Here is a 13502-nt window from a genome sequence, read left to right on the forward strand (position 1 = left end):
ATATAGGCTTCTTACACTTACAGTTATTATATGCTGAAACTCTCCCCTACTATGTCTAGTAATCCCCCACCTGTTAGATTGTAAACTATATTAAGCAAGGCTCTCTTCTAATTTATTATCTTTCTGTACGTATTATGTTCCATTTGTATTTGGCTCCATCTCCCAACTATATACTGTACAGTACTGCTGCCACTTTATAAATTAGGTTTCATGCATGCGGCCGAAAAGAGTCCCATACGGCTACGTACTATGGATGCTTTATCAGGTGCCCTATCTACAGAGCTATTCCGTACATACGGCATCCAATGGAGCATGCCACCATTTTTTTTCTGTTGGATTCCACAGTATGAAATTGTAGGCATACAGAGGTACAGTAAAGCTGTGCACGCCACTTCATGCGACACTTTTCAGGATCTATCTCAAAAGCTGTCAAGTATGAGTATATCACTGAAAATTGGATTAAATTTACAACATATCAGAGTTGTGATATCAAGTATGGGCTGCCTGAAATAGACAAGGCCTTTAAATGATTGTTCTTACTGAAATATTACTATATGCTGACACAGCAAATACAGTAGGACTGTGTCCTGGAATGATCCCGCAATAGAAAAAGTTGCAAATGTTGCTTTTCCTGCGCAGCATCCTTGTAAAACTTTTTAAAACTAAAATGAACTTATACTTTTAATTTGTAATGAAATTACTTGTTTAGGGCAATGACGTTGTAGTCTACTCTCCAAAACTACTACAAAGCTGCAACAGTTCCTGTGTAAAAGGGGTGACTACTGGATGAGGTGAGGCTTACAGTCCTGATCCTGATATCAAGCGTGCTTAGTCCCCATTCTTGGAGAAATGACCCCTCATTCAAACACTCTCCACTAAAGTGGATGGTAGATATGTAAACACCTGGGTCTATGGTTGCAAAATCTCCTTTCCATATTACCAGGGGTTAGCAACCATTGGCACTCCAACAGTTGTAAAACTACAACTCTCAGCATGTACTGACAGCCAAAGACTTTATTATTCCAGCCAAAGGCTGTCAGGGCATATTGGGAATTATAGTTTCACAACAGCAGGAGTGCCGAACGTTGCTATCCCCTGCTCTATACAATGCACGGCTCCCCTCGTAGAAAGTCAATATTGTTCTGATGTTATTCAATCTATTTTTAACATGTAATCATTTTACATTTCCTAAAGGAAATAGAAGAGTTCTTACATCATGCATATGTACTCTGCCACTGTTTTCCGCGTTTTTATCTGTTGTGTTCATTATGTGATCGCGAGCTTCCTTTAAGGCCTCTTGAAGGTCAGTGAGCTTGTCATTGTATTCAGCGATAGGCTCCACCACAATAGGAAACAGAGATAGAGTATTGTTGTGTGTCTGCAGCCAGTCCTCCTGGACCTCTGTTAACACTGTAACATTAAGAGTTTATTATTCACCCACAATCTATGTAACACATACTGTACATGCACTTCTAAACGAAACAAGAGACGTTCCAGTCTGGAACAATAGCATCTACTGGTCTGAAACCTGACAATTTACATTAATTTGACATAAGGTTAAAGGGGATCTGTCACCAGTTTATTAATGCCCTATCTCCTAACTAATCTAATAGGCGCTATGATGATGATGATGATGATGATAACTACAGTGTGATTGGTTTTAAAAAACGTTTATTATTTATTAGGAGCATTTCTATAAATATGCTAATTTTGCTATACTTGTCTATTGGGAGGTAATTCTTTCTTTTCACTCTGGGTGGTGTAATCTTTTCTGTATGACGTTGTCCAATCAGCATCATGCAGTTCTCCTCTTTCCAGCCCAGCAACACAGCGTGATTATATAGTATACAGCTTTCGTTCCCGACTGTTTTAAACTGAGGATACCTCCGGATGTTTCATGGCTAGAACTGCGATCCTGGTGTCATATGATAGATTAGAATCTCATCTCTCATATGCCACCAGAACCATTGTTCTAGGTGGTCCACAGTCAGAGATATGGCTACTTGAAGTGATCCCCTTCCCTCCAGCCTCAGTCTCTCACACTGTGTGAAGCAGCTTCATGCTGATAGGACAGTGTCAGAGGCTGTGAGGTAGCTCCACCTCAGGAGAATCGCTGCTGTTATCTCCCACTTGTCTAGTATAGCCTCATTTGCATATTTAGAAAAAAGGTCATAACTTTTAAAATAATAAACTTTTTGGGGCACAATTTTCACTAGTATCAGTGTGACAGCGCCTATCAGATTAGCTAGGAGATTGGGCATTACTAAACTAGTGACAGATCCGCTTTAAGAAATTGGCCCATGGAGACATGACAAGATGGCTATTTAAGTATATGGATTTTTAAGTTCTGAATACCAGAAGGCAAACAACTTTTAACATAAAATACATGAATATAACTCACAGTAATTTGCATTTTGTGTCTCATCGAAAACCAGCTTCCTTTGTAAATTAAAGTTTAGCAGTGCAAGGTCCTTGAGCATCTGTTCTGCTTCCTTCGTGGTCTTAACACGGTCAGATTGGCTGACCTCTCCTTGTAAGGATTCATAATGCTGTAGTTTTTCAAGTGTTTCTGTGGAAAAAATGTAGTTCAGTAAGAATTTGAACCCTCTGCTTTAACTTTTATGTTTGTAAATTGTAAGGGTATGTATCTAAAATAAAAAAATTTATCAAAAATAATAAAAATTAAGCAACATTAGAATATTTTTAAATAAATATATCCTACGGTATTGTGCATACAACTCCTATGTATACCTATGTGTCTCCATGGTTACAGACTACATTCAAAACACTGTGTAGTCTGATCCTGCAGTTGGATAATGTTGGGGCACTGACACTTTGATTGTATGAGGACCAGAAATGGTGGCCCTGCACCCACCACAAGGCAAGATCAAGGATTGAGAATTAGGATAAGTAATTAAATGTATGTACTCAACTTTGTATGTAGATAATCTCTATATATTACCTTTAGGTGAACATTGGTCTTTAAAATGTATCTGCGCTTTTCTATTAAGGAACACATAGATTTGACACTGCTTATATTAGTACGCAAGATGCCTATTAAGTTCCTCAGACTGTAAACCGAGGCACTTCTGACAGCAGTGAAGACATACAAAGGAGCGATCTGCCTTAGGGTATGTGCACACGTAGTGACCAAAAACGTCTGAAAATACAGAGCTGTTTTCAAGGGAAAACAGCCCCTGATTTTCAGACGTTTTTTGAGCAACTCGCTTTTTTCGCAGCGTTATTCGCGCCGTTTTCGCGCCGTTTTTTACGTCCGTTTTTGGAGCTGTTTTCATTGGAGTCTATGAGAAAACAGCTCCAAAAACGTCCAAAGAAGTGTCCTGCACTTCTTTTGACGAGGCTGTATTTTTACGCGTCGTCGTTTGACAGCTGTCAAACGACGACGCGTAAATGACAGGTCGTCTGCACAGTACGTCGGCAAACCCATTCAAATGAATGGGCAGATGTTTGCCGACGTATTGTAGCCCTATTTTCAGACGTAAAACGAGGCATAATACGCCTCGTTTACGTCTGAAAATAGGTCGTGTGAACCCAGCCTAAATCACAAAACCAACAGCTGGTTTCTGCAATGAAGCAAGACATTTTCAGTCTATTGTGCCATTGACGTTATCTGTATCATTTATCAATTGAACAGAACAAGTGCATTAATGTTATTACTGCAAGGCACTCCAAATTATTATTATTAATTTTTTTACAGAGAACCAGCCTTTCTTGACCTGAGCACATGCAGTATAAGCGACACCGTTGTAGAGATAACAGACACTGTCACTTATGGAGATTGCGACTGAGAGGTCAATGGGGTGGAGGAACATCCAAACCCAGTGGAGTAGCTATAGGGGTTGCAGTTGCGACCGGGCCTCTAAGCCGGGGGGGCCCACGGGCCCGGTTGCCATACAGCATGCTTGTTAAATACATTTTCTGTGCCGTGAAGTCGGCACTTCCTGCTTACGGTCAAATGTTATACTTAGTGTACCATGTGACCGTGTTGTCACGTGACACATCTCCCAGCCAGTGCAGTGGAAGAGCTCCAGGTGAGCTGCAGAGTTGGTATTGTAATGTATTGTGTTGCCTTGTAATGTATTGTGTTGTATTGTGCTGTTTGCGGTAGAGAGGGGGGCCCCGTTAAATTACAGCCCCCCTCCTCTCTCCACCGCAAACTGCACAATACAACACAATACATTACACACTGTGGCTCGCGTCCCCTGGGTGTTCGTGTGAAGACCTCCGGGGAGTGGCGAGTCACTCACCGAGGTCCGGGTTCCATTCAATGCTGGAGCAAGGAGCTGACGTCTCCTTGATCCAGCATTCACTGTACCCTGAGCAGCTCGACACAGGCAGGCGGGATGTAGCGACATCATCGCGCCTGTCTGCGCTGAGTCACTCATAGCACACACCGGAGGAGGCGAAGGATCCTCCAACCGGCGTGGAAACGGGGATAGGTAAGTAATTATGCTATTTTTCTATTATGCACATATGGGGGCATTATACTGCATGGGGGCTGATATGGCATGGGGGCTGATAAGATGGGGGGCATTATACTGAATGGGGGCTGATATGGGGGGCATTATACTGTATGGGTAGCTCATATGGGGGGCATTATACTGAATGGGGGCTGATATGGGGGGCATTATACTGTATGGGTAGCTCATATGGGGGGCATTATACTCTATGGGGAGCTGATATGGGGGGCATTATACTGTATGGGAAGCTGATATGTGGGCATTATACTGTATGGGGAGCTGATATGGGGGCATTATACTGTATGGGAGCTGATATGGAGGGGCATTATACTGTATGGGGGGCTGATTTCGGAGGGGAATTATACTGTATGGTAAGCTGATATGGGGGGCATTATACTATATTAGAGCTGATATGGAGGGACAGTATACTGTATGGGGGCTGATATGGGGGGCATTATACTGTATGGGGTGCTGATATGGAGGGGTATTATACTGTATGGGGAGCTCATATGGGGGCATTATACTGTATGGGAAGCCCATATGGGGGCATTATACTGTATGGGAGCTGATATGGAGGGGCATTATACTGTATGGGGAGCCCATATGGGGGCATTATACTGTATGGGAGCTGATACGGAGGGCATTATACTGTATGGGGGCTGATATGGGGGGCATTATACTGTATGGGGAGCTGATATGGGGGGCATTATACTGTATGGGGAGCTGATATGGAGGGGCATTATACTGTATGGGGAGCTGATATGGGGGCATTATATTGTATGGGAAGCTCATATGGGGGCATTATACTGTATGGGGAGCTGATATGGCTGCATTATACTGTATGGGGAGCTGATACGGGGGGCATTATACTGTATGGGGGCTGATATGGGGGGCACTATATTGTATGGGGGCAGCTATGTGGGGCATTATACTGTGGGGGCTGATATGGGGAGCATTATACGGTATGGGCTGTTATGGGGGGCATTATACTGTATGGGGCAGTTATGGGGCATTATACTGTGTGGGGGCAGCTATGAGAGCATTATACTGTGTGGGGGCATTATACTATGGGGGCTGTTGGACAAGGCGTCTGGGTATAGGCGCGTGCAGGTGTCTGATGATGGTGGTGTTGGGGAGGGGTAGGGGGGCCCAAGCTGAATTCTTGCACCCGGGCCCATGAGCCTTTAGCTACACCCCTGTCCAAACCAATGGGACAGGAGCAATATAAAGAGATGTGATAACCAGTCTATTTTCTCTTAATGCTTATGGGGCAGCCTTGGGTTAAATTCATGATCTGTGATAATTTTAGATAAAACAATCCAGTCAAAGGGACTGAAGGAAGAAGGTCAAGTGTCCACAGGTTATTGAGCCTAGAAACTCAAAATTTCTCTAGGCTTTTTGCAATACTTCGTTTCATTGTGTTAGAGAATGGCAAATGAGATAAAACCATATTAAGAATTAACGAAGTGAGGAGATATCCAAACACAAGGAATGAGATTTATAACTCCAATTACAATTTTCTGTTATAATTACTAAAAAATGCAATATTGAATGCCATTGTGACACATTAACTAATGCAAATAACAAATGACAATTGTGTAAAAGGAGCTTGTCTTAGTTTGGTAAACCAGGCGTGCTTTCAGTCTTTTTGCTACCTGTCAGAGGCAAAGTAAAAAAATTGCCCCTTTCCTTCCTAAATTGCTTTTTGGCAAAGTGCAAAGATCAAACGTGCAAAGATCGACTGCCAAAATGCTGCCGACTGCGGTCAAGAAAAGGTGCTGCCTAAAAGTTAATCGAGAACTAGTTGGTGCACCCCTTCTAAAGACCTCAGTTGACACTCTGATGGTATTGTAAATAGGGGCACTTTATTGTAAATGTGTTGTTTACCTTGGATGCCATCTTCTATATCACTAACTTGTTCTGCCGTCATCTTAGCACGGTCCAGCGTTTCCATGGTTTCCTTCTGTACGCGCTGGCCTTTTATCTCTGCTAGATTTCCCTACAGAAAGCCAATGTCAATAAAAGTTCACTGTTATATTCTGTATTGATATAAACCGCTTCACATTCCGTTTTCTGTGCAGCACATTCCATGCACAGCTGGATACATACTGCACATATACAGTGTGTTCTAAACATGTTTATATTGATTTAATCCAAAAACAACAGAAATTTGTCATTTGAAAAATAATATTTATATGGCTATGTTGCATAAATAATAATGATTGTAATAGGACTGTTCCATTCTGGTCAAATATATGGAAACAAGGCAGGAAAGACAATCCTTTCCATAATGAAAGTCCAGAAAGCTCAGATCAGATTCGGTTTATTGTAAGCAGACTAAGTTTTGGATAGGTTGTTGGTCATATGATGTTGTAGTCAAATAATTCAAAACAATTCAGAGACTTCTTGTCAGCTTCTTAGGACTAGAAAGCTCTGAATTCTGATAGCACATGTGAACCCTGCGCATGATTGTTTTATTTCATTGTATTTTTATTGGATTCTTAAGGGGGTGCATACTTTTGGATGTTACACAGTATATATCTTCACTACTCTGGATTCCATGTTCTATATCTGCAGGGAAAGTAAAGGTGGTATTATACGACCCAATGTGGGCCGTGTAAACAGTTGATCGGCGCTCCTTTCACAAGGAGCAATTATGGGGACGAGCACTTTTTACCACGATCGCTCGTCTCCATACATTTCTATCATGTCGGCAGCACGTCTCCTTGCTTACAAAGGGAGATGGGCTGCCGACAACGATAATAGTTTCGGCATTTAAAACCATACAATCAGCCGATGATCGAGCGTTTGCTATAAACGCTCGTTTGCCCATTAATTTGGCGGGTGTAAAAGGGCCTTAAGAGGATCTGTGTTGTCAGTTGCCAGTGGAGGAGGAGACTGATTCTGCTCAGAGCTCCGCCCCCAGCAGCACAGATTAGCAGCAGAACCAAGGAGGATACATGGAAGCAAAAAAAGGATGAAAATGGTAATTTTATATGCTATAAATTCTGCAAAGGACTTTAGTACAGTTATTCACAGCATTTTTGGAATTTTGATATGAAAATTATTCGTGAGATAACCACTATAGACCCTTTAAATTCTGAGAGACTTAATATTGGCCATACGTGTACATTTTTACTTGTTTTTAGCAAGTTACTTGGTTTCTGATTGGGCTCTTTTTATTATGAATTGTCTCAGTAGTCTGTTGCATCTAGTCCTAGCAAAACCGACTGTGCCTAAAGGACACTTCTAACATATTAATGTTATCAAAAAATATATCAATCACCGCTTCAGGATGAAGAGAAAAAAGCATAATATAGAAAATGTCATGGACATAAAATGATCCTACAAAATCTGCTGTCATTAACATAACATTTTTACACATGTCTTCACAATAGTGAATTTGCAGCCACACACAAGCAGCAAGCAAGCACACAAACAAACAAACAAACAAACAAACAAACAAACAAACAAACAAACAAACAAACAAACAATAAGCACATGTGATCGGTCCAGTGCTTACTACTAACCTTCTCTGCAAGCTTATTAACTTCTCCCTGAAGAATATCTACTTCGGTTTCAACATTATCAATTTGGAGAGCTTCATACAATGATTGATTTTTCTTCTCGTGTAGTTTCTCCTTTAGGTAATAAAACAACATAATAACAATAAATAATAATAGTATAAGAGCATGACAATATAATATGGTAGCTACACCAATAACATTCCACCTCATATTATCACGATCAAAATGTAAAAAAATAACAGAATATAAATATAATAACCAGGTCGTTTAACCAGGTCCCATGCAGTTTTGTTCTAAATTCTCTACCCACAGCACACTTGGACTACGGGCCAATGATTCTAATTCTCCTTTGCACTGAGCAGTATCCAGCAGCCGTAGTTGTGGGTGTCCTGCTGGAGAACGCCAATATGGACTTAACAACGATGGGAACCAGGTTATGAACAACCCCTGTACTGCATGTCATGTAGTGAGACTATCTAGGCACTATGTGGGGAATTATTAAATAATTTATACCACTTTAGTGACTTAGAATAATCTCAAATTTTGCTGCATGCCTTATTTGCGCAAAAATGTGAAAATATCCAATTGACCTCCAGTGCTTTTACAGATAACTACAAACACACTTTAGTATAGAGCTATTACCTGTTATACTACTCAAATTCAATTATAAAAATAAAAAAATACAATTCTGTACCTTAAGAATGAGGACAGAGGAATTAATGGTACCAAGGAGTCTATTTGCTGTAACTCCAGTGGATATGCTCAGTATAGTTGACCTAGTTTTATTAACAAGTAAGGCGCTGAGTCTGAGGTCATCAATCAGGTCCCAGATACATTTATCACAATCTAGAAAAGCAGGAGAACAGTTTACAATACATAATATATGTGATAACATTTTATATAAAATGTCACATTTTTCCCCTTCAAGCTAATTTCTCAACCTCGATATATGTGGCCGATTAGGGTGTAAGAATATGGTAGAGGGGGGTCCCCAGTTCAAGACCGTCCTCTATAAGCCACAGCAGAGAACTGCTGTAAAGAGTGGCAGACTCTGCTGCGACCATGTATTATATGTCTGCCCATTCATTCAAATGGGCACTATATGATACCAGATTACCTCAGCCGCAAACGCTGTAGAGCCACCTGCTGTTTCCCCAATGATATCAACTTATCACCAAGGCTGTCCCGACCCCAACTTTGGCATAACCATTAATAGTTACTTATGTAAATATTTCTAGAAGTTCTCATAACTGGCACTATTTGAAAAAAATCAGTAGCCATGGGGGAAAACTTTCTTCTGGACTTCCTGTCATTATTCCCATTGAAAAGTGCTGGTAACCCCTCGTGCACATGACTGTTGTGCCACTTGGGCCGTTTTTAACGGCATCAGAGTGGCACCCGATAGTCTTCACAGACCCATTCACTTTAGCGGGTGAATCGGGTCTGTGAAAACTGACCCGATTCTCCTATCCGAGAAAAGATAGGACATGTTCTATCTTTCCTCGGATCACTGACGGGACTCGGGCAGCACACACGATAATGTGCATGAGGGGTAAGCCATTCTTCAGCCTGAATGCTTAACAAGGATCAACAGATTCAACTGCACAACAAATGGAGATACTGGGGCAGATTTACTACTGTGTCTGGATCTTGAACATTTTGAAAAAATTTTGCTGCAAATTGTGGTGCAATTTTGCTATTTGCAGCTCACCGGGCACTTTTCAAAAGTGTCTCGACAAGGGGGCATGGCTTAAAATGCACCCAATATGTGTCAAAAGACTGGTACAAAATGTTAGCGCCAAAAAAGATAAATCAAAAGTGGCATAGGAAAAATAAATGTGTCTAACAAGTCGTGAAAGATGCGCCAAAGTTATCATACAGCATACACCATTGTGATAAATTTGAGGTATTTGTCACTACCTGGTCTCCGTTTACACTGCCTAACTATTAGACAGCATTAGTAAATATGGGCCAGTGTTTCCAGTGATGCGCCCTTTACGTTAGGTCATCTGGACCACACTGATCCTAATTTTATGAAATATATGCTGCATTTTTCCCACATTGTATATGTAGCTTGCACCTTAACTGTATTTAATTCAATACGTTCCTTGTCAGCAATGCATGAAAGGTCAGAATTTGGCTTTTATAGTTTCCGCTAGGACGTGTATAACTGCATGGCTGTACCTCTACTTCACAGATAATTTTTCACTATTGACCGCTCTTCTTATTCTGAAGTCGAAATAATTTTGCCAGTGAGTAAAAAAAATTCTTCTCTTCTGTGATAGTGACGATGGTTATTTTTTTGAGAAGACGATAATAATAGACGGTTTCGTATTAGTGTGAAGTTTAGAACTTACTGAATGAACAATCAGATCCACTTGGGGAATCGGGGTCTTCTAACAAACACTCGCCGGTTCTGTTGTTACATGGACCACCACCACAGCTGCATTCTGGATGACCAATAAGTGTGAGTTTTACACACAATAAGCAAGTGATTATTTTATAGGAAGGAGTACATATGCTTAGAATTATACATAATACAGAACATATTATACATACAGAACATAATACAGAACATGTGTAGTACAGAAACATTTCACATGTTAACTGCAGTATTTTAGTAGGATTGCCCAAGATTAGAATTTTTTTTTTTTTTTTTCTGGGAGCAGCACCATTCTTGTACATGGGCTGTACCTGGTATTGCAGTTTAGTCTTGTTCAAGTCGATGGGCACTGTTTCTAGGAAAAAACGCTTCTTTCTTATCTCAGACAACCCCTTTAAATTACATTGCTTTCATGTTAAACAGTAAGGGTATGTTCACACGGTTAACAAAATATGTCTGAAAATACAGAGCTGTTTTCAAGGGAAAACAGCTCCTGATTTTCAGACGTTTTGTATTCATACTCGCGTTATTCGTGGGATTTTTATGGCTGTTTTTGCAACTCCAAAAACGGCTCAAGAAGTGACATGTACTTCTTTTTCACCAGCATTTTTCAAAACGGCCACGTAACAAAACGTCCCGTCGGAGCAGAACGCCGTTTTTCCCATTGAAATCAATAGGCAGATGTTTGGAAGCGTTGTGCTTCCGATTGTTTCAGCCGTTTTTCGGCCGTTTGCGGCCTGAAAAATGGCCGAAAATAAGCCGTGGGAACATACCCTAAGTCAAAACAAGATATGGGCTGCGACAGCGAAATACAAGTGCATTCTCCCTTACCCTTTATTACATATGTTAATGTTTTCTAACCTTTAAGATTAACATGAGATAACAACGTGTGTATGTCTGTATACAAATTGAAACATTCGATTATCTGTATGGCTAAAGTTCTTATTTTATCATTTAACAATATTGCTATTAAAGGGTGTAGTCCATTTTGGACAAAGTCCTGAGGTGCAATGGGGCCCTCCAAAAATAATGTTCCATTTATAGTACTACTGTCCTCTTAAGTGGCAAATATACCAATGGGCTCTCCTCAGACACCAGGGCCCAAGTGCGACTGCAACCACAGCAGTCCCTATAGTTATCCCCTGACAACACCTTCTTAGATTGTGCGGCTGACTCTGAGAAACCAGCTTTAAATGCTAAAAGCCTCTGGAATCCACAGGGAGAATTGCAACGTATATGCTTTTTTGTGTTTCTTATTTATTCAAATTATGATATACCAATCCAGCATAAATCAAAGATTTTTTAAATCATTCAATTGATCTTATAGAAATAATAAATTTATAAACATAAAAAAACTCTTGTATACTTTATATATTTTTTATTCTTCCTCTTCATTCTAGTTAGATTTTTCCCCTTCCAATTTTTCAAAAACTGCAATGTCTATCCTAAGCATAATGACATTCTAAGACATTCATTGTCTGTGAAATTGATACAATTTATTTAAATGTGAATATAAACTTTTTGCTTGTTTAGTTTGATAAGTTATGCTTTAAAACAATTATATAGATACCTATTCATTACATATTTGGTGTTGATATCACATTTTTATTACAGACACATAACTGTATTCACATAATATTCTGAAAGCACTTACTCTGACAGCCAGATGGTCCATAATTCCAGTATCCGGACTTGCATCTATCACATTTCAGCCCCCCTGTGCCGGGTCTACATCTGCACTGTTGAGTTATGGGGTCACAGTTGTTATTCAAGGAGGCAGAACTGCACTCACACTTCTGACAGCCCAAACAACTGTCATAACCATAGTAGCCGATCTAGAAAATAACACAACAGAAAAACATGACCCAATATAAAATGGAGCAAATTAAGTATGTAAAATCACAATCTACCGCACCGAACATACATGACATTTGTAATTTTTTGTCAAAGGAAGTAACTAGTAAATAATAATTTACAGAGAACAAGTGAAACTTTCTTTTAAAATCCTAAAGTTACATAGAAGGTTAAATACAGTATAATGGGTTAAATATCATCAGTTGCAAAGTTCTATATGTGTTTTAGTTAACCTAAAGTACCCTATGCATGAGCTCCCGCACTCATTACATTGTTGAGTATAATTTCCGAATAAAAGACCTATTTATTTGAATAATTCATGAAATATTTCATTGAATTTCGGTATTGCATGGATTTTCTGCTAGTGTAAGAGAACTTTCTGTTAAAATTGTACAATATAAATATAGTGGATCAATATTAAGTAATACAGGTTTATAGCAGAGGATTCTATTTGGTGAAATATATTTCATATTTCGTTGTTTCAGGAAAAATGTAAATGAATACTCACTTGACAATGATCACAGGCAATTCCAGTGACACCTGGTTTGCAGTGACATTTCCCTGTTATGTCACTGCAGAATTCTGTACCGCACTTTGAACACTTGCATTCTGAAATGTGAACATAATTTTATGAATATACACAGGCTATTATTATTTCCTGACATGTTATTGAGACATATCAGAAATTAGCTTGTGTTGAATCGGAAATCTTAACGTTAATCTTAAGTGGCATGGTTTGTTAGAAAGCCTTTGCCGATTCATTCTACTAATCAGTTGGGGCTCAGCTCATGGACCCCCACTGATGAACCATAAATATCGATAATAATCAAAACACTTCCATTACACTGAATGTTATACAATAGAATCCCTGGAATCATTGTATAGGGAAAATGGGCAGATCTTATTCCATTCATGGTGACTACCTGCTCACAAATGGTTACCTGTGTCTCAGGTCCAGTAGAGCACTACAGACCTCAGTATACCCCTAGTGTGCTGTCACTTCCAGTTCTAAAAAGGACAACCGCCGATAACATACTAAACCAACCTTGGTGGCAATGTCTTTAGTAAGTTAGAGTGGGACAGGGAGCAGAGATTGCACTGAACACCTTAGAAAATCTTTTAGGTGGAGTCTTTTTTAATGTAGCTTCCCTTTCAAAGACTCTTTTCACATGGTCTCCATTTTGACATATACGCAAGGACAAGCTCCCGACGTATATGTTAATTGAATGAAGGGTGTCATTGGTGTCTAACAGTGTT

The 13502-nt window shown here is 39.9% G+C and overlaps 1 protein-coding gene across 1 annotated transcript in view; it reads right to left on the minus strand.

Moving 5' to 3' along the window:
- Positions 1 to 13502, minus strand: part of LAMA4 (laminin subunit alpha 4) — an 80862-nt gene that overhangs the window by 34489 nt on the left and 32871 nt on the right. The window contains exons 6-13 of the mRNA XM_075862291.1: positions 12754 to 12854; positions 12046 to 12226; positions 10366 to 10458; positions 8703 to 8854; positions 8012 to 8122; positions 6369 to 6480; positions 2402 to 2569; positions 1214 to 1410 (exon numbers count right to left, since the gene is read on the minus strand). Of these exons, the coding sequence (XP_075718406.1) occupies positions 1214 to 1410; positions 2402 to 2569; positions 6369 to 6480; positions 8012 to 8122; positions 8703 to 8854; positions 10366 to 10458; positions 12046 to 12226; positions 12754 to 12854 (1115 nt within the window). The remainder of the gene's footprint in view (positions 1 to 1213; positions 1411 to 2401; positions 2570 to 6368; positions 6481 to 8011; positions 8123 to 8702; positions 8855 to 10365; positions 10459 to 12045; positions 12227 to 12753; positions 12855 to 13502) is intronic.

Source organism: Rhinoderma darwinii, chromosome 4, assembly GCF_050947455.1.
Source record: "Rhinoderma darwinii isolate aRhiDar2 chromosome 4, aRhiDar2.hap1, whole genome shotgun sequence".
Classification (NCBI taxonomy): Eukaryota; Metazoa; Chordata; class Amphibia; order Anura; family Rhinodermatidae; genus Rhinoderma; species Rhinoderma darwinii.